The 17,967-nt window shown below is 32.9% G+C and overlaps 3 protein-coding genes across 4 annotated transcripts in view; 1 reads left to right on the top strand and 2 right to left on the bottom strand.

The window, feature by feature from the left end:
* Positions 1 to 7,714, bottom strand: part of LOC108970112 (syntaxin-binding protein 5) — a gene marked incomplete in the record, with an annotated part of 53,474 nt that extends 45,760 nt beyond the window's left edge. The window contains 5 exon segments of the mRNA XM_018935262.1: positions 1,312 to 1,446; positions 1,516 to 1,704; positions 1,763 to 1,860; positions 3,411 to 3,590; positions 7,046 to 7,714. Of these exon segments, the coding sequence (XP_018790807.1) occupies positions 1,312 to 1,446; positions 1,516 to 1,704; positions 1,763 to 1,860; positions 3,411 to 3,533 (545 nt within the window).
* Positions 7,715 to 11,120: 3,406 nt separating this feature from the next.
* LOC108970113 (probable ATP-dependent RNA helicase DDX10) lies at positions 11,121 to 13,728 on the top strand. 2 transcript variants are annotated; one of them, XM_018935265.1, is made up of 3 exons: positions 11,121 to 11,297; positions 11,406 to 11,691; positions 11,754 to 13,728. In XM_018935265.1, the coding sequence occupies exons 2-3, from the start codon at positions 11,407 to 11,409 to the stop codon at positions 13,602 to 13,604; spliced, it is 2,136 nt and encodes a 711-aa protein (XP_018790810.1). In that variant the 5' UTR covers positions 11,121 to 11,297; position 11,406; the 3' UTR covers positions 13,605 to 13,728. The 2 variants fall into 2 exon arrangements, with proteins under 2 accessions (XP_018790810.1, XP_018790809.1); XM_018935264.1 differs by lacking the exon at positions 11,121 to 11,297 and having other exon boundaries at positions 11,316 to 11,691.
* Positions 13,729 to 14,993: 1,265 nt separating this feature from the next.
* Positions 14,994 to 17,967, bottom strand: part of LOC108970114 (60 kDa heat shock protein, mitochondrial) — an 8,419-nt gene continuing 5,445 nt past the window's right edge. Inside the window, exons 2-4 of the mRNA XM_018935266.1 lie at positions 15,861 to 17,231; positions 15,613 to 15,798; positions 14,994 to 15,550 (exon numbers count right to left, since the gene is read on the bottom strand). Of these exons, the coding sequence (XP_018790811.1) occupies positions 15,386 to 15,550; positions 15,613 to 15,798; positions 15,861 to 17,231 (1,722 nt within the window). The 3' untranslated portion in view covers positions 14,994 to 15,385. The remainder of the gene's footprint in view (positions 15,551 to 15,612; positions 15,799 to 15,860; positions 17,232 to 17,967) is intronic.

Here is a 17,967-nt window from a genome sequence, read left to right as displayed (position 1 = left end):
CTAGCAAAAAAATACAAAATGTAAATTTTGGAGAGCTATATAAACCTAAAACTTCCAGTTATTATCCATAAGAAAGAAAAGTTCAAAAAACAGATAGGTCATTGGGTAGAGAACTGCATACAGAACATGTACTAGATAAAATTTATTAAAACAAATATACCAAAATCGATCATCTTTCATTAAAACAAATATACCCAAAACGATCTTTTTGTATCAAAACAAATATACCAAAATCGATATTTTATCTACTACATGCTCTGTATGCAGTTCTCTATCCAATGACCTACCTGTTTTTTTAACTTTTCTTTCTTATAGATAATAACTGGCAGTTTTAGGTTTATATAGCTCTCCAAAATTTACATTTTGTATTTTTTTGCTAGATGGTATTAAAACAAAATTTGGTAAAGGTATGCAAAAAAAATAGAATTCATGAAACTACCAATAATTTTGTTTCATTTTTAAATGGTCATTTCCATTATATAATAAAAAAAAGTCTGAAAACATACAACCAAATAACAGAAATATTTTTAATGTCAGTTTTGTTTTGAAAAAAAAACCATACATCAAAGTAAGCAGAACAATAAAAAAATGTTCTATTTCAATAAATTCTTTTAAGGAGCATTCCTTTTATAATTTTCCAGTTGTACAATCCCTTTTAAAGTAAGTTTCAAAAAATCTGTTACATTCATGAATTGCCGTATTTGAGAACCATTAAATAATCTTTAATTTTTCCTTACTAAGGTTCGAAAATGTCTACAAAAGTAATTAAAACAATATTCCAATTACTTTTGCAATCCAAATGTAAATTTGCATTGAGTAAAATTTTACATTATGTCTATATATCTGTCCTTATCAAGATTGAAGAAATAAATTTCATTAATAATCAATAATTGATATTTAAATAACAGATAAAAATATGTAAAAATGCAATAACTAAAAAACAAAAGTACATTCAATATTTTCATAAATTAAGTCGTTGGGCGCTTAAAAACATAAGATATCCAGGGCAAATTTTAGTATGTATGTTATTTTTTGATGTATCTAAGATAAGCCTATCAAAATATAAAAAAAAATTATTTCACGCTAGGTGAGACCGTTAATTATTCAAAAAACCTTTTATAGCGCTAGAGTTTAGTTTAATTCARAATATTTAGGAAAAAAGTATGTTTCGATATTTAAATATATTATTATATATTTAAGTTGAAGCTAATATTTTTAAATGCTTAAGTCATCGACGTTATCTTAGGAATGCAAATATTTTTGAATAAGTGATAAAATAGTGTACAAAATATACAGCTTAATGAGTCTTACACTTCAATAGCCTTGTTCCAGTTTATTATGTAGCCACTAAGGCTAAATGTTTCCACATGTACCACATGTATATTGCCCCTTTCTGTTCCAACGTATAGCCATTTGCTTCCAACAGGTAAGTGAAGGCATGTTACCCTGAAAATATTAAAAATTGTAAAAATATATATCAACATCATTCTTTGCATCATAAAATAGTAATCTAACCTCTCTCTTTGAAATTTGAGACTCTGAACTACTTGAGGTGTTTTCTGTCGTATACTCCACAAGTGTAATGTGTCATCCGCTGTAACCGTTACAAAAGCACCCTCATTGATCAGAAATTCTACAAATATTACTGCACAATCCGACTCGCCTTCGTGTTTCGCATGAGCATCTACACCTGGACGTCCAAGTCTGTTTGGAGTAATACATAATTATCAAAAATCTAAAGTGCATAACCGAATCCACATACATTCGAATGAACCCAGATTTATCTCCAATCACTAGAAGTCTCTGCACGGGGTCAAAAGCGAATGCAGTTGGGGAGTAGGGAAATCCGTGCCGAAAAGTCTGAAATCAATTTGTTTTGATTATATAATTATATCTGACTAAGAATTTACATAAAAAATTAATTTGAAGTTGTTCAAAGATATTGAGGTTTTCTGTATAACAACAAGAAAGTAATAGTCAGCCATAAGCCGTATACTATATGTTAGAACAGTCTAGTGTACCGGTTAAACTTTAAACCGAGTGCGCGGTGCGTAATATAAAATCAATTTTGCCATACATTTTGCAAACTTTTTATTTATATACATTCTTTCGGGCTGAAGCACGTTCATCCGTTTCCTAAGCTCACGGAATCTCATTTTGGAAAACAAAATAATTTTGAATATAATTTGGTTATAATGGGGTTTTTAGCTAATCTTAGAGCGCTACAAAATTTTTTTATTAAAACAAAAAAGGTTTGAGATATCTTTATTCCTGTGAAAGTACATTCGATACCATTACGTATTGAACTTGATTTCTTTTGCATGTCCACTAAGGGCACGCTTGCAGAAGTCCTGACGTTGAACTAAATTTTCGCATGTTTTCAAGCATAAATCAGCCGATAGTGATGCAATTTCGATATTCGTACTAAGATCAACAATTGTCTCTAGTTTGTTGGCATAGATTTGACGTAGCCCCACAGGAAATAGTCTAACGGCGTCAAATCGCACGACAGAGGCGGCCAATTGACTGGGTAATTATTGCTTTTCAATAAATCGGTTGTGACATTCGCTGTTTGGCTAGTGGCGCCATTCTTTTAATTTTTTAAGAAAAAACCTTTTGTATCGCCCTTATTGAAAAACCCGCTCTTAAGGTTGAGGCCACTGACATTCGGTACGAAATTTTAATAATTTCGACTCGTTGTTGCGTCGTATAACTTTCCATGATGAAATGGCAAACCTTACTGAAGCGAAATGTAAAAAGAGTGGAAAAAATATGGCGTGGTTTGCAAATTGGGTACCAGTAATATATTGCGTGGGCAAGGACAAGACAAATTTGTGTATCAATCACCGAAAAAAGTCAAAATTTGAAAGCTAATTTAGAATCAAGATTTGGCGAGCAAGTGCTACATACTTTGGCCTGAATACGTATATGCAAGTGCGAAATAAAGAACATATAAGAATCAACGAATATAGGTAACCTTTTCACGGTATATGAAAAGGTACTTGGTGCTAGAAATTGGCGAATGAGGTGGTGTGGTGTATGTATGTAAACCTCGGAAGAACAAATAACTTAAGTTTAGCATATAATTTTATAAATTTCACAAAAATAAGTATTTATTTCTTTTTTCAAAATTATTTTTTCTGACACACTGATTAACTTTTCTTTTGACATTCATATCCGTCCAATAATTATTTGTTTTAAGCCAACTATACATATTTTCAAACAAACACAAGCAATATACAATTGCGTTGATAACAAAAAAATGTAATAGCCGCGTGTGTCTTATGATAGTTTCAATCACTGCTACCAAATAAAACAAACGCCAGCTACAACATTTCTTTATATAATTCTTTCAATTGCAACCCAAGTTTTAGATTATTGCTTACAAAAAATATAAGAACTATAATTACCCTTTTAAGTGAAAAATGTTCCGCCTTTAAATGTTCCGGTATTTCCTGCTCTTGTCGGAAAACCTGTGGTTGCACGCTTTGTCGAAAACCATCAAGGACTCCCTTGAATGTGAATTTTTTCATTTTCGTGTGAGTACAATTTTACTTCGAAACTTTAACGACCCGTTTGATTTTCGAGTTCTGTAAAAAAAAATTAGTCTTAAATAATTTAATAATAAACAAGGGTTTTGCAAATTTGATAAACTTTTGTACATGCAGATATTTAAATATATAGCAACACATAAGAAAAATCATCCTTTACGTTTTCCGAAAACCGCGTGATAACATAATTACACTTTGAAAGCCCATATTTTAAAAGATGTTGTTTATAGCAGAACAACTACTTATATAAGATAAAACAGAAACAACGATAGAATTGTACCATTGAACGTTCGTAAGCCAGAATAATAAATTACTGCTGACATCATATCGGAAACTTAGCTTAAATATAGTACTAAAGAAAATTATATAGGTCAATCTATGTTGTTGTTGTTGTAACGGCAGAATTCTGCCGTTCCCACGACAGTCTGGTCCACGAAAACCGGAACGGACTTGGATTTTTATCCGGGAAGGGACTGTCAACTCGGCAGAATTCTGCTGTTACAACAACAACAACATGCCAATCTAATCACTTTGAGTTCTAAAATTGGTACGTATTTCCCTATATAAATGAGGACATACAGCGACGAAAGGCTCCTGTTCATTGACTTGGTTGCCGCAAATTACTTTACTGGAAGGTCGACAAGTTCGTTACCCTTAATGCCTTTATATCTAGGGATCTATGACTATTATATTTGCTTATTCATGGAAGCTCTATTAAGCTTAGTATATTACTCCACTATCATTGTTGATTTGATTTCAAAGGACGAGATACGCTCTCCGTGAAAGTTTTTCTAATATAAACTCTTCATACGTGCTTGAAAAACTACTCAAGGACATCAACAGTTTAGTATGTATGTCCTGGTTATCGTCGATAAACCCTGTCACTTTTACTGCCCAGAAATATATTGAATCTTAATTCAAATTATACCATCTTGGTCTTCAGTAGTGTAGTGATCTTAAATTACTTCTAGTGCAGTGGTGGAAAAATGCACATGCAGTTTGGCCAGTTATTTTTCAACTGTTTCAAGGAGAACCCTTTAGACCCAATATACCGTTCAATATTTCACTATTGTTTGAATTTCATTATAAAGAGTAGTAGTTTGGTTTTCAGGCCCAGGTTTTCTCAACTAATCGTTAGCACACCACATCTGTAGTACAATCCGTAAAGCGCACAGTACAACATTTAGAGTCATAAACGCCAAGATAATTTCAACAAAAATCACACTGTAAAAGGACAGTTCTGGTATCGTTGGACTTGTCAACAGTTTTTGACGCTGTCAATCATACAAGAAAACTAGAAGACATTGAAAAATATACGCCTCATTCAACATTAACTGAGTCGTACTGTTCAAACGGTATTCAATCATCCGAATTATTTCGAAATTAAAATTCCAAACTTTGTTCTTCTCACAAAAACTTCTCGATTTCGCTAACCAGTTGTTCTGATGTCGTTATCAACAAGCTTCTCCAAGCCTTTAAATAGGAAAAAGCTGGGTTAATCGGTCTGTTTGACAGTTCTCCACTTATTTGGGATGTACTAGTTGCTTACTATAAGGACTATATTTCCAATTGACTAAAAATTATTAATACTCATGATCCAAATCTAAAATTATCAACATAGAATCGTTACATCTTTGGGATAATATCGTTTCATATACCTAAGATCTAGAAATTGGGATTATAATTAATTGTCAATTAAAACTTTTGTTTGGGCTGGCAATACTACAGAAAATATTTTTGCTGAGAGAACAAAATAATGATTTTGAGGGAAAGCACAACCGAAATGGTTGTGTATCTAAAAGAATCAAATGAATAACCGAAATTATATTTTGCAGAGTACTCTTATTCTTTGTGAAAGAAATTTTAATGGAACTAACTAACTTTAGATTTAAATCGAAATGTAATAACTGGCATGAGCTATTACTTCATACACATGCACATATTTTCCAATTTAGTGTTTTAAAAAACATGCGAAAATTTTGTAAGTGTCTCTTTTGAAAGAATTCATTTCAAAATTATTGGTATTATCTTTGTTAAATATATGTTGTTGGACTTTTGCAGGAATGTAACAATGTTTTAACAGTAATTATGTGCAATATTATATTTTTACACACTACCTGTGTAATCGCTTCATATACATATGATATTTATCTTTCAAAATCAAACCGAAGGCCTCTTTATCATAAAATTAGTCCAGCGAAAAGATGTCGGATGTAACACTATTTAGAAATATTTATATCGCAAAAGGTATTTGAGATGGTGTTAACTGACAACAGGTTACATAAAGTCAAGAAGAGTTTATGTGAAAGTTCAACAAAGATTTAGTAAGAGAGTACATATAAGGGCTTCTGTATATTTTATTTTACGTATAAAATACTGTGTGTATATCTACATCATATCCACACTCTTGTATTGTTTGGTTTTCTGTATAAATGTATGAAAACTAGTAGATATTATTTGGCAAGAATTATCACGGATCTTACTTAAAAATAAGTAATATTTTTTGTGCTTTGAACTACTATTACTTTCAATAAATACTACAGAATTGCTTCATCAATTCGATATAAGTGAATGCAAATATGTTGATAAAAAGGTAGAGATGAATACTGCAAGGATATTTCTGATGCGAGTACGAACATACACACTTTTTCTTGTGTGATTATATACGTTAGGGTGTCCGTTATTTTCCAAATGAATCTTATTTTTGTCATACTCATTTTTACAATGAAAAAGTATTCAACGTAAATTGAATATTAATTTTAAATTTAAACCGCAGCTTAACCATACTCATCTTTTCATGTATTTAATATAGGTTAAAAGTTACAATACATCAGATAGTTTTCTGATATTTTGCTTTAAATAAGTAAACCTATAACACTTGGTAGGAAAATGTACTACTATTGTAGAATACTGATTGTCTACTGTAAAATTGGAGGTTTATTTTCTTTGCAGATAAATTATTTATCTCAGAAAATCAAAAAATCACATATAAAATATTTTTGAAAAGTTAAATTTAGACACAGATTAAACTGAAATAAATAAAATGTTTACGTTGGATCCTTTTTTAGAGCAAAAACTAAAACTTCAAACTTTTCCCGAAAAAATACTTACGAAATAACGAACACCATAATATACATACACAAACACATAACTATAACTCCAAACATTTTTGGTATAAATAGCACAAAGCTTACACTGCTTTATGCGACCTGCAAAATGGTGCAAAAAGAGTAAAAAAGTGCACAACATATTATATATTAATTTAAATTTATTGATTTTTTGACCGATTTTGTAGACATTACGAAGTAAGATGTCAAATCTGCATGGAATACAAATAAACAAATTTGATTGAAAATAGCTTTACAAAGTCCTAGCATCCATACATTCATAGAAATCCTCACAAGAATTAACGTTTTCTGAAGAACTACATCAATATATTCCTAGCAGAACCTAAATTTTTGCACAATTTTTAAAATCTTATATTTAACACTTACGTTTCGCAACATATTGGAGAAACTAAACACTTTTCCCAACGATTTTATTTATTAGGTCACGATGTAATAAAACTTTAAACTTAAACGTCGAATCTACTTTAAAACTTAACTTCAGTTACAGCACAAGGTTAGAGTTAATGATATATTTGCAAATACTCAATTGATTTTTCCCCCTAAATATATAACTTGCAATCTGTTTTTGCACTGAACAAATTCCGAAAATGGCCACACTTTCCTATTTTAGTGAGTATTTGTTTTTTTACAAGCACATTTAATTGCAACATCATGCTATCATAATTTGTATGTGTTATAGTAATTTAATTCTATATTTTTCATTTTTTTAGATTAACACTTCTGGTAGGAAAATGTGGATAAGTCTGTTGTAGGACAATTGCAAAACGGGAGCTGAATGTGTTAGCGAATGCGCATGTTTACAACTTGGCACTGTCCGGGGTTGAATAATATACAAGAAGACTTAGAGTAAAAGCTCTCGTGGTGGTGTAAGCTTATGGTCACATGATAGCTTTGTCGGGGTATATCAACGTTTTCATCGCCACCAATTCACATTTAGATTTTATAATACTGAAAGCTTTCCTAAATATTACGACGCATTATTTCGGCTTTCAAATGAAATTTCAACTCAAACGTTATTCCTAGTCCAACTGAATTGCTGAATAGAATGTGTACATTCTAAATGCATACGAAGTTTATACAAACCAAACTTAAGTTTTTTGTGAAATTTTATTTATTTTTAAGCTGCCAATTTTAGTATGCATTTGCGCTAGAAAATGTTATTACTTACTTTTACTAAAGGCGAACTGCAATCTAAAGTTAGAAAACTATTTTTTTAGTTTAAAAATTGCTATACCGGACTGAAAAACAAAAACAAAAATTATATTTAGTATAACCTTAAACACACTTTGATAAATTTTTGCAAATATTCAAAAATAAAATAATAAATCAGGACTCATACATATATGTATATAAGCGCATATTATGACAGGTTTCCTCCGGGTTAAACTCCTAAACTACTGAACCGATTTTAATAATAATAATTTCTTCTTTTAACAAATATACATAACATAATAACAAAGCAAATGCAAAAAATTAAAAATTAATGAAGCTAGGAAAAAACTAGTTTTTTTAAGTGAGAGTGAAATCTTAAATTTACCAGTGTATTATTCACTAGTTAAAAATTTGTTGGGAACAAAAACTTGAAAAAAATTTTCATGGCTCCACTGTGAATGGCTGAAAATGCTTGTCGCGAGTTAGTTGCGTCCGAAGTCTCGTCTGCGTATTGTTTGATAGTGTCGACGAGAACTAGAAACTCTCCCCAGTAATGAAGACACTTCGGGCCTTGCCAATCTCGACCTCCACACACGACCTGAGCTTAGCAAACCACCAGCATGGCTTCCTAAAAGTGCACAATGAAACCACAGCACATAGGGTCATAAACGCCCAGGTAGTTGAGTTTGCCACAATCAATCACACAACGCGAAACTCCCACAACCACCAGAGGGAATTTCTAATATCTTGTTCGCTAATAATTGCACGATATTGGAACATTGCACGACGAAAAATAGATTTCTTCGAGAAGAAATTTCACTATCAGAAGCTAGCAGCTATCTCAGCTTTTTACGCTGTATTCTTCTGTTATATTGGGTTAAGCAACGCTTTTCCAGAAGTACTTTGTTGTTTTGTTATTGTTTATGTCACTGCATCATATAGACAGGAATGATGAGTGTCTTGTATAGTTTGGTCTTTGTTCGTCGAGAGAGGATTTTACTTCTCAATTGACTACTTAGTCCAATGTAGCATATAGAGAGATATTTTGTGTTTTGTGTTGGATTTCATGGCTGACGTGGGCTGGTGTTGATGCTAGTTTCAAGACGGACGACATCATTCACAACTTCGAAGTTATGACTGTCAACAGTGATGTGGGAGCCTAGTCGCGAGTGCGATGTTTGATGACCACCATTTCCATGTGCTTTGCTCCTTATCTATTCTGGTTGTTAAGGCCAATAATATCAATATCATCGGCGTACACCAGCAGTTGTACACTCTTATAGAAGATGGTACCTTCCCTGTTTAGTTCTGCAGCTCGATTTATTTTCTCGAAGAGCAGTATGAAGTCACACGAATTGTTATAGAACGCATCGAAAAGGTCCTTCCCAATTCTGAGAGAGATTATTACAATATTGATGAAGTCCAATATTCTGCTGGGTGCTAGCGAAGCAATGATGTCTTTATTTGGAAACATGGATCCATGGGCCTTAAGCTTGCGAGTAGAAACTGCTGTACAGTCGATTAGCAGGTGATCTAGTGTTTCAGGCTCAATGTCGCAGAACCGGCAATTTACGCAAGAAGCTGGACCCATGTTTTATAAATGCTTCTTGCTGGCTTGCAATGGCCAGCGTAAAATGCGATCAGTAGTCAGATTTTATCCTTAGGGAGGTTAATTGCGTATCTAAACCTGTTGAGATTGTGCATACCCCTCTGTTGTTGTTGTTGTTGTTGTTGTTGTAACGGCAGAATTCATACCCCTCTCCTTCCCATTAGCAACCTGTCATGCCGCATGCCTTCAGTTGATGCCAATGCCTCTCCCTACCTACTCCTTCTTCCTTGCGAAACAACTCCTTTATGATATGGGGACCTTTATGAAGAATTCAGTTTCTATCATATTAACAGAAGCTGCGGAGCACCACTTAACTCTTTCAACCGCTGGGACGAGAAAAAAAGTTAACGTTTGGCTAGCAGCCTAATTATGATAGAAGTATTCCAGCTGTATTTAATTTGAAAGGTTATCGTTTAGCTGGCAGGCTATTTATGATTAATGATGAAAGTTATAAACAATTTGATTAGGTTTTAGTGGATATAAAAATGAACACCATAGATGTAAAATTCATTATAAATCCAAAAAGTACTTACTTAAATTCTTGAATTTTTCAAATATAAATGCAAATATCTTAAAAGCCTTAAGTCAGCGCAGGTAAGAATTATATAAATTATTAATCTGCAGAACTTCATTTATCCAGCATACATATTGCATTTAAAAAGTACACCCACTATTTTTATTTACTTACGTCGACAGAATAGTTACAACTTACACGCTTTGCTAGTGTCCCGAAGCCAAAGACAAAAATTACAACACACATTATCATTCGTAAATGGAAAAAAACTAGTATTTACCAATCATATTATTTATAATGCCATTAAAAGGGGTATGTTGTGTGTAAATATTATTTGTGTATATTTACATAAAATAATGATGTTTTTAATTCAGCTGAAAACTTATTAATCTGTCAAATACCTTGTTCGCGAAAATTTCTTTATATTGAACATATATACAATTTAATTTTGCACTTATTTCTTTTGTTTAAAACTATTGTTTTTGACGTTGTAACCCCATTTGTTTAAATAAATCAACTCTTAATAAAAAAGTTTCTAATTTTTGCAAAATGATGTCAAAATATATTCTCTAGCAGTGTTACCAACACAAAATAAAAATAGTTAAAGATAACAAATTGCAATGTTTAGTTCACGCAAAGGAACATATCGTAACAAAACTGCAAAATAACGTTTCATCAAAATATTAGAAATTAATAATGCGATTCCGTAAGGGGTCTCCAGTCACTATTTGAGACATTTTGAGGTAAAGTCTCAATTTGTGACTAGTTACTATTCACTAAACAGTCTCTAGCGTTAGTCTCAAAATATTAACTCAAATTTGAGATTTAGTAGTTAGCAGGTCACAAAACTAAAAAAAATTTTGTTTGCCATTTTGAATATACTGAATAGATATCATCATACATATTAATGAATTGTCGTTATTAAAATAAATAAAATATAAGTTAAAAATAAATCAATTTTACATAAATTTCATAAATATTATGAAACAAAGTCAACATATATTTTTATTTTTATAGGTAATTATGTTTTTTGACATTATTATAAAAAAATTAATATGTGATATCCACATATTTATTTTCATTCAAATGTAAAAACATCTCTGAATAATGAAATGTAATAGATTTGGTGACTGTCACAGAATTGCAAAATCTTCTTAAGTCACAAAAAATGTCTCTAACTTATCTCAAATTTAGAGACTTAGGACTGTATCACAATACAGAATCGCACGCTAAATCTCTAGTAACGCAGTTGTAGTTGAGTAATTAATCGATGATCTTAGCCGATAGTGTCGTATTGGAATCGTTGAGTCGATATTAGGCGTACAAAATTGCAATCGATATTAGTAAGTAGTATGTTATCATTAAGCACATGTAGTTGACATACTTATGTATAATTGTGGTGATTTGTTTATTTCATACGTAACTTTTACTTCAATTCTATAATCACATAGAATGAAACCCAAAGCTAAAAAGCATGATGGTACTACCAGCGTGGCTCGCACTGATAAAGAAATACAAGAATTGAAACAAAAGTATGAATCGATGCCGCTTGAAAATGAAATAAAAAAATTTGTGGATATGCCTCTATCTCAAAAAACATTAAAGGGCTTACTGGACTCCAAATATATTGTCCCGACAGAGATTCAAAGGAAAAGTATATTGACAGCATTAATTGGAAAAGATGTAATGGGAACGGCGGTTACTGGAAGTGGGAAGACTCTTGCCTTCTTGATACCAGTAAGTAAATATATATATGTATATATTTTTTAATTCGTTTAATTAAAAATTTAAATCTTCAGGTTATCGAACACTTATATCTAAACAAATGGTCACGCACCGATGGAGTATGCGCGATTGTTATTTCTCCCACTCGTGAACTAGCGTACCAAATATTCGAGACTTTGAAACGAATAGGAAGATATCATGATTTCTCGGCTGGCTTGATAATTGGTGGAAAGAATTTGAAGTTTGAACGAAGTAGAATGGATCAATGCAATATATTGATATGTACACCTGGTAGACTGCTGCAGCATATGGATGAAAATCCCTTATTTAATGCAACTACCATTGAAATGTTAGTGTTAGACGAAGCAGATAGATGCCTGGATATGGGATTTGAAGAAACTATTAATGCAATAGTCGAACATTTTCCAACCGATCGTCAAACTTTATTATTTTCTGCCACACAAACAAATTCTGTAAAAGATATTGCAAGACTCAATTTGCTGGATCCAATTTTTATTGGAGAAAAGTCAAAATCTGAATACATAATACCAGAGTTGCTACAGCAAAACTACCTTGTGATGGAATTGGAGGATAAAATTACGATGTTATGGTCATTTATAAAAAATCATCTCAAACAAAAAATTATCGTTTTTTTTACCAGTTGCAAACAGGTGAAATACGTTTTCGAAATATTTTGCAAACTACGACCAGGTACAAGCTTACTTGCACTTTACGGAACACTACATCAGGATCGAAGAATTGCTATATATAATGATTTTACACGAAAAAGTAATGTTGTACTATTTGCCACTGATATCGCATCGCGAGGGCTAGATTTTCCTACAGTCAATTGGGTTGTGCAAATGGATTGCCCAGAAGACGCAGTTCAATATATTCATAGAGCGGGAAGAACTGCTAGAAATAAAGCACGTGGAGAAAGCCTTCTGGTCCTAACACCGTCTGAAGAACAAGGTATGATAAAAGAATTGGAGGACAAGAACATACATATTAAAAAAATACATATTGATCCGAAAAAGTTATTTTCGCCCAGGCTGAAGATAGAAGCCGCATTGGCCCAAAACACCGAATTAAAAGCATCAGCACAGCGAGCTTTTGTATCCTATATTAAATCCATATTCCTGATGAAGAATAAACAGATTTTTAATGTATTTAAATTAAATCTCGAAAACTATGCCAAATCATTAGGACTTATTGTTACGCCCCGTGTTCGGTTTTTGGAGCGTCTATTAAAGAAAAAAGGTTCGGAGACTGAAATAGTAAATGAATCAAATGATTTTGTACACGAAGATTCAGACAACGATGACGATTTCCTTAAAGTTAAACGAGTCGACCATGATCTAGGTAACAACTTGGACGATATTACTCTGGAACTGCCCAAGAAAAACAAAATCTTAACGAAAGCTGCAGCTGCAAAAAAAGCGATAAGAAAAAAAATAGCACCAAATGAGAAAATGAATTTCGATGATGATGGAAACGTCATAATTGATAATATAAAACAGTTGCATTCTGAAATTCCGGAAGAATATGAAAACAAAGATGGTGGAATAAACATTGAGATAGCGAAAAAAGTTATATCACAAGAAGATAAATACGACAAAGAAAGATTTAGACAACTTGTTAAGCAACGCCACAAATTGCAGAAGGAAAAGTTGAAAAAACATACAGATGAGAATTTACAAAGCAATTCCGCTGAAAGTGAAAGCGAAGACGACGTCGACTTATCCTGGTTGCCTGATCCAGATAAAATATACGATTCGAATGGTAAAGCAGACGAAACTGAAATGAGTTTAAGTGATGATAATGACTCGGAAGAGCCATCTAGTAAAAAAGTTAAATTTACTTCCAAACTCACTTTGAATGACGCCGAATCAATAGCTGCCCATCTTTTAGCAAATACAGTATAATTTGCATAAACATTTTCGTAATGTGTGTGGACCAATATTTACGTAACATTTCTGTAAATATATTAATGGTCCACGAGTAATGAAAAAATAAATAATTTTGTTAACAACTGCATTAAGAACACAATTCAAATGTTTTGTTTTCAAAGCACGGTTTTTATTAAGTTTTATATATTTTTAGTCCACGCAGTATACATTAATTATCAACTACTCAATACAGTAAAATTGTATTTATGAATAAAAACGAAAACTTTATTCCCGGTGTAAAAATAATACCGTGAATTACTTCCAAATTTGAAAATAATTTATACTAATTTTCTTTGATTTGTTATTGAGCACAAATAAATATAAAATATATTGCTAAATTTTGATTTTTTTTATTGATTCTATATTCAACTTGTAAGAAATTATTAATTTTCAAAGTTTTTAGTTGATAATACTAACTTTAATGAAGATAATATTTATAGTTTTTTAATTATAGTCATTCCAATTCAATTTAAAACTATCAGAGGCAAAAGGACAACTTCTCATTAAAACTTCCAAACAGAACAGTTGCGACAAATATAATTTACTGCAACCTTTTTGATTACTTAACCTAGGCCGTGGGCATAATTGAAGTGGATTTAAATTACACTAAATAATAGTAGTTGAACAATTCTCAACCAATGATTATATGATGTCTTTCCGAGATATATCTACATAATTTTCCTCAACTGTATTTGCCTGAGGACAACTGTTAATTAATTATTAATTCCGTCAACTTCTATATTTATAGCAAATATTAATTTATCCCGATTATTGAGCCAGGGATATACTCAATCGAGTTTTTTTCGTGATGCACTGCGTATTTGGTTGCAGTTCTATTCTATCATTTCCAGTATACAGAAACTGTATTATATTTGCGAGTGGATCAGATGCGGTAAGACAGCACCACCAAAAATGTCATCATAGCCGTTTCAATCTTGCATTTTTCCACACTCATCTCAAATTATAATTGATCTTTTTAACAGCACTGCAGCTATTCATCCATTCATGTTAAATGTACCGTTTTGGTTTGGTAAGAATGCTTGCAAAGTAGCAAGTGATATTAAACCTTACGGGTTTCACATGGTACGTCCGCTTCGTTCAGTAGCAACAATCAGTATAATCCATGTATAAGCAAATTGCTGTACTTTTACAGTAGCTATATATTTATGAATTGTATTGAATTTTAACATAAAGAAATATCCTATGTCCCTCCCCTGGTTCTAAGCAAACCACCAACCGTTTTTATTCTGGCCCAGGGTGGTACAACTTCGCATAATTATAAGGTAGATCCGAATTTCGAATAGAATACATTTACGAATCGAGATACAGAATAGGGTAGGTACGTATTATATTAAAACTATTGAATTAAATTTATTTTCACAATTCTTATTTATTTTTATCTATTTTAATTGAATTCAAGAAACTTGTTTGTAGTTATTAATCAGCCGGTTCCAAATGCAACAAAAAAATTTTAATTTACACGATTTCACAATTTTTCTTTGGTGAGACGCAATACCTTTTCTTCTACTTAATTAAGCATTTTATTACCGACAATCAATGAGGCATATGGAATTTATTTAGTCAGCTTTGCTTCCACTCTAAATCCTTTAATAAATTTTCAGAACAACTTATAAACAGTAGCAATTCGATGACACTAATTTATAATTGGTCAGTATTTAAAACTAGTTTATAATTATTTTACATATATAACATGTAAACATATTTAACAATGGAAATCATTTATAATAGAAGTGATTTTACATCATTCCTCCCATTCCACCCATACCACCCATGCCGCCCATGCCGCCCATTCCACCAAGACCGGGGGCAGCGTCTTCCTTTGGAATTTCAGTAACAACTGCTTCAGCTGTGGTCAAAAGCGAAGCTACACCAGAAGCGTCAGTGATAGCAGTGCGAACAACCTATAAAATAAGAGAGTGTAAAATACTTTTTTTATAGTTTTTACTTACAACATGTGGCTTACCTTCGTTGGATCAATAATGCCCTTTTCAATTAAGTTTCCGTATTCAGCCTTAAGTGCATCATATCCAAAATCTCCTTCTTTTGTTTCAACCTTAGCTACAACCATTGCACCATCAACGCCAGCGTTTTTAGCAATTGTCATGCAAGGCATTCGAAGAGCTCGACGCACAATCTCGATACCCATATTCTATGGTATTGCATATACTAGTTTTAATTTAACAATATAATATTATTCCATATGTTACTAACCTGATCTTCGTTAGATCCCTTGAGACCCTCCAAAATTGGAATACATCTCAATAGAGCAGTACCACCTCCAGGAACTATACCTTCTTCTACAGCAGCGCGAGTAGCGTTGAGGGCATCATTTACACGATCCTTCTTTTCGTTTACTTCTACTTCACTTGATCCACCGACACGCAACAATGCTACTCCAGAAGCTAGACGTGCCAAACGTTCCTGCAATTTTTCCTTTTCATATTCAGATGTAGTTTCATTAATTTGATCCTTAATTTGTTCAACACGTCGACTAATATCTTCCTTCTTGCCTTTTCCCTTAAGTAGTAAGGTGTCATCCTTGGTTATGACCACTTCACCAACGTTGCCAAGATCATTTAACTGCACATCTTCAAGTTTAACCAAATTTGCGTCGTCACCAAAAACGATACCACCAGATGCAATTGCCATATCAGTAAGTGTAGATTTGCGGTTATCACCGAAACCTGGTGCTTTGACGGCAGCTACTTGCAAACCAATCTTAAGTCGATTCACAACAAGTGTGCTTAAGGCTTCACCATCAATATCTTCAGCAATTATGACCAACGGTTTACGTTGAGAATTAGCCAATTCAAGTGCGGGGATAATGCTTTGCACTGAAGAAATTTTCTTTTCAGACAACAAAATTAAAGCATCTTGAAATTCTACTTTAGCTCCCTTAGATGAGTTGATGAAATATGGAGAAATATAACCTCTGTCAAATTTCATACCCTCAATTACTTCTAATTCATCTGACAGCGTTTTACCATCCTTAACTGTGATAACACCGTCGCGACCAACTCTTTTCATAGCTTCGCTAATGAGATTTCCCACATCTTGGTCTCCATTCGCGGAAATAGTTGCGACTTGCGCAATCTCTTCTGGTGTACTAACTGGGCGGGACATTGCCTTTAAATGATCTTTAACATTGTCTACAGCCAACATAACACCTCGGCGGATTTCCACTGGATTAGCTCCCTTTGATATTTTTTCAAAACCTTCTTTAGCAATTGCCCGCGCTAATACTGTAGCTGTGGTTGTACCATCACCAGCTTCCTCATTTGTATTATTAGCAACATCTTGTACCAATTTTGCACCAATATTTTGGAATTTATCCTTTAACTCTATAGATTTAGCAACAGTTACACCATCCTTGGTTATTTTTGGTGAACCCCAAGATTGCTCAATAATAACATTACGTCCTTTTGGACCCATAGTAACAGCCACAGCATCAGCAAGGACATCAACACCTTGCAACATCAATGCACGCACCTCGGGTCCGAATTTCACATCCTTTGCATAGCTGCGGACAAACAATTGCCGTTGAATGTTTGCGCGAGCAAGTCTGAGTGGTAAGCGAAGCATCTATATAAAAAAGTAAGTGACATTTATGGATATAGTATACATGTTAGTTATACACAGTTTATTTTACATTTTTATTTTTATAATGTCACTTGAATTGGAAGAGATAAAACTTTCCTTGCTTTCCGTGACAATTCATACTGAAACAACGAAGCGCAGAATGAACGCTTAGCTTTCAGTCTTACTCTAATAAAAAAATAGGCGACAGTGGTTTCACAAAACGTAAAATATGGGAGTTGGCCAAAATTTTTCTTGGGGAATGTTTAGTATCGCGCCGGTTAAGTATCGTTTATGGAGAAAAACAGGGTCGGGCTATCCCCCTCCCGACCCCTCATTGGAAAGAGGAAGGATCGAACTTTTTAATAAACCCCCCCTCGACCCCCTAGATCCCCTATGGACCTGTAGGGAGGCCTTTGAAAATGACCAAAAATCAGTGTTTTTGCTCATTTTTCCATACAAACTGAAACCAGTGCAACCCAGCCAACACTTTGTATGGACAAGAAATCAAAATAAAGAAAGCCAAAATGTTTCAGTGCAATGTACACTTGTGCTCACATAATTAAGCCACTGCATAGCAAAACTACGTTTCTGAAAATAAATTCACCGAATTAGCTTTTCATTTGTATAACGGTATGCAAAACAGTTCCGTTATATGTTAGGAAGTTGCTAAGATCATATTCAGAGAAATAAGTATCGTGGTTGGCGAAAAAATGAAAATAAACTCGCAGTTGATCTAGTC

The sequence above is a fragment of the Bactrocera latifrons genome, unplaced genomic scaffold (assembly GCF_001853355.1).
Source record: "Bactrocera latifrons isolate USDA-ARS-PBARC rearing strain unplaced genomic scaffold, ASM185335v1 scaffold_281, whole genome shotgun sequence".
In the NCBI taxonomy this organism is placed as follows: Eukaryota; Metazoa; Arthropoda; class Insecta; order Diptera; family Tephritidae; genus Bactrocera; species Bactrocera latifrons.
Note: the sequence above shows the minus strand (reverse complement) of the source record. Positions and strands in the feature narration are given on the sequence as shown.

Bases quoted from the DNA above. Each gene is read 5' to 3' on its own strand.
- LOC108970113 (XM_018935265.1), top strand. From the start codon at position 11,407: ATGAAACCCAAAGCTAAAAAGCATGATGGTACTACCAGCGTGGCTCGC. The intron at 11,692-11,753 runs GTAAGTAAATAT...TTAAATCTTCAG, and splicing joins CTCTTGCCTTCTTGATACCA to GTTATCGAACACTTATATCT.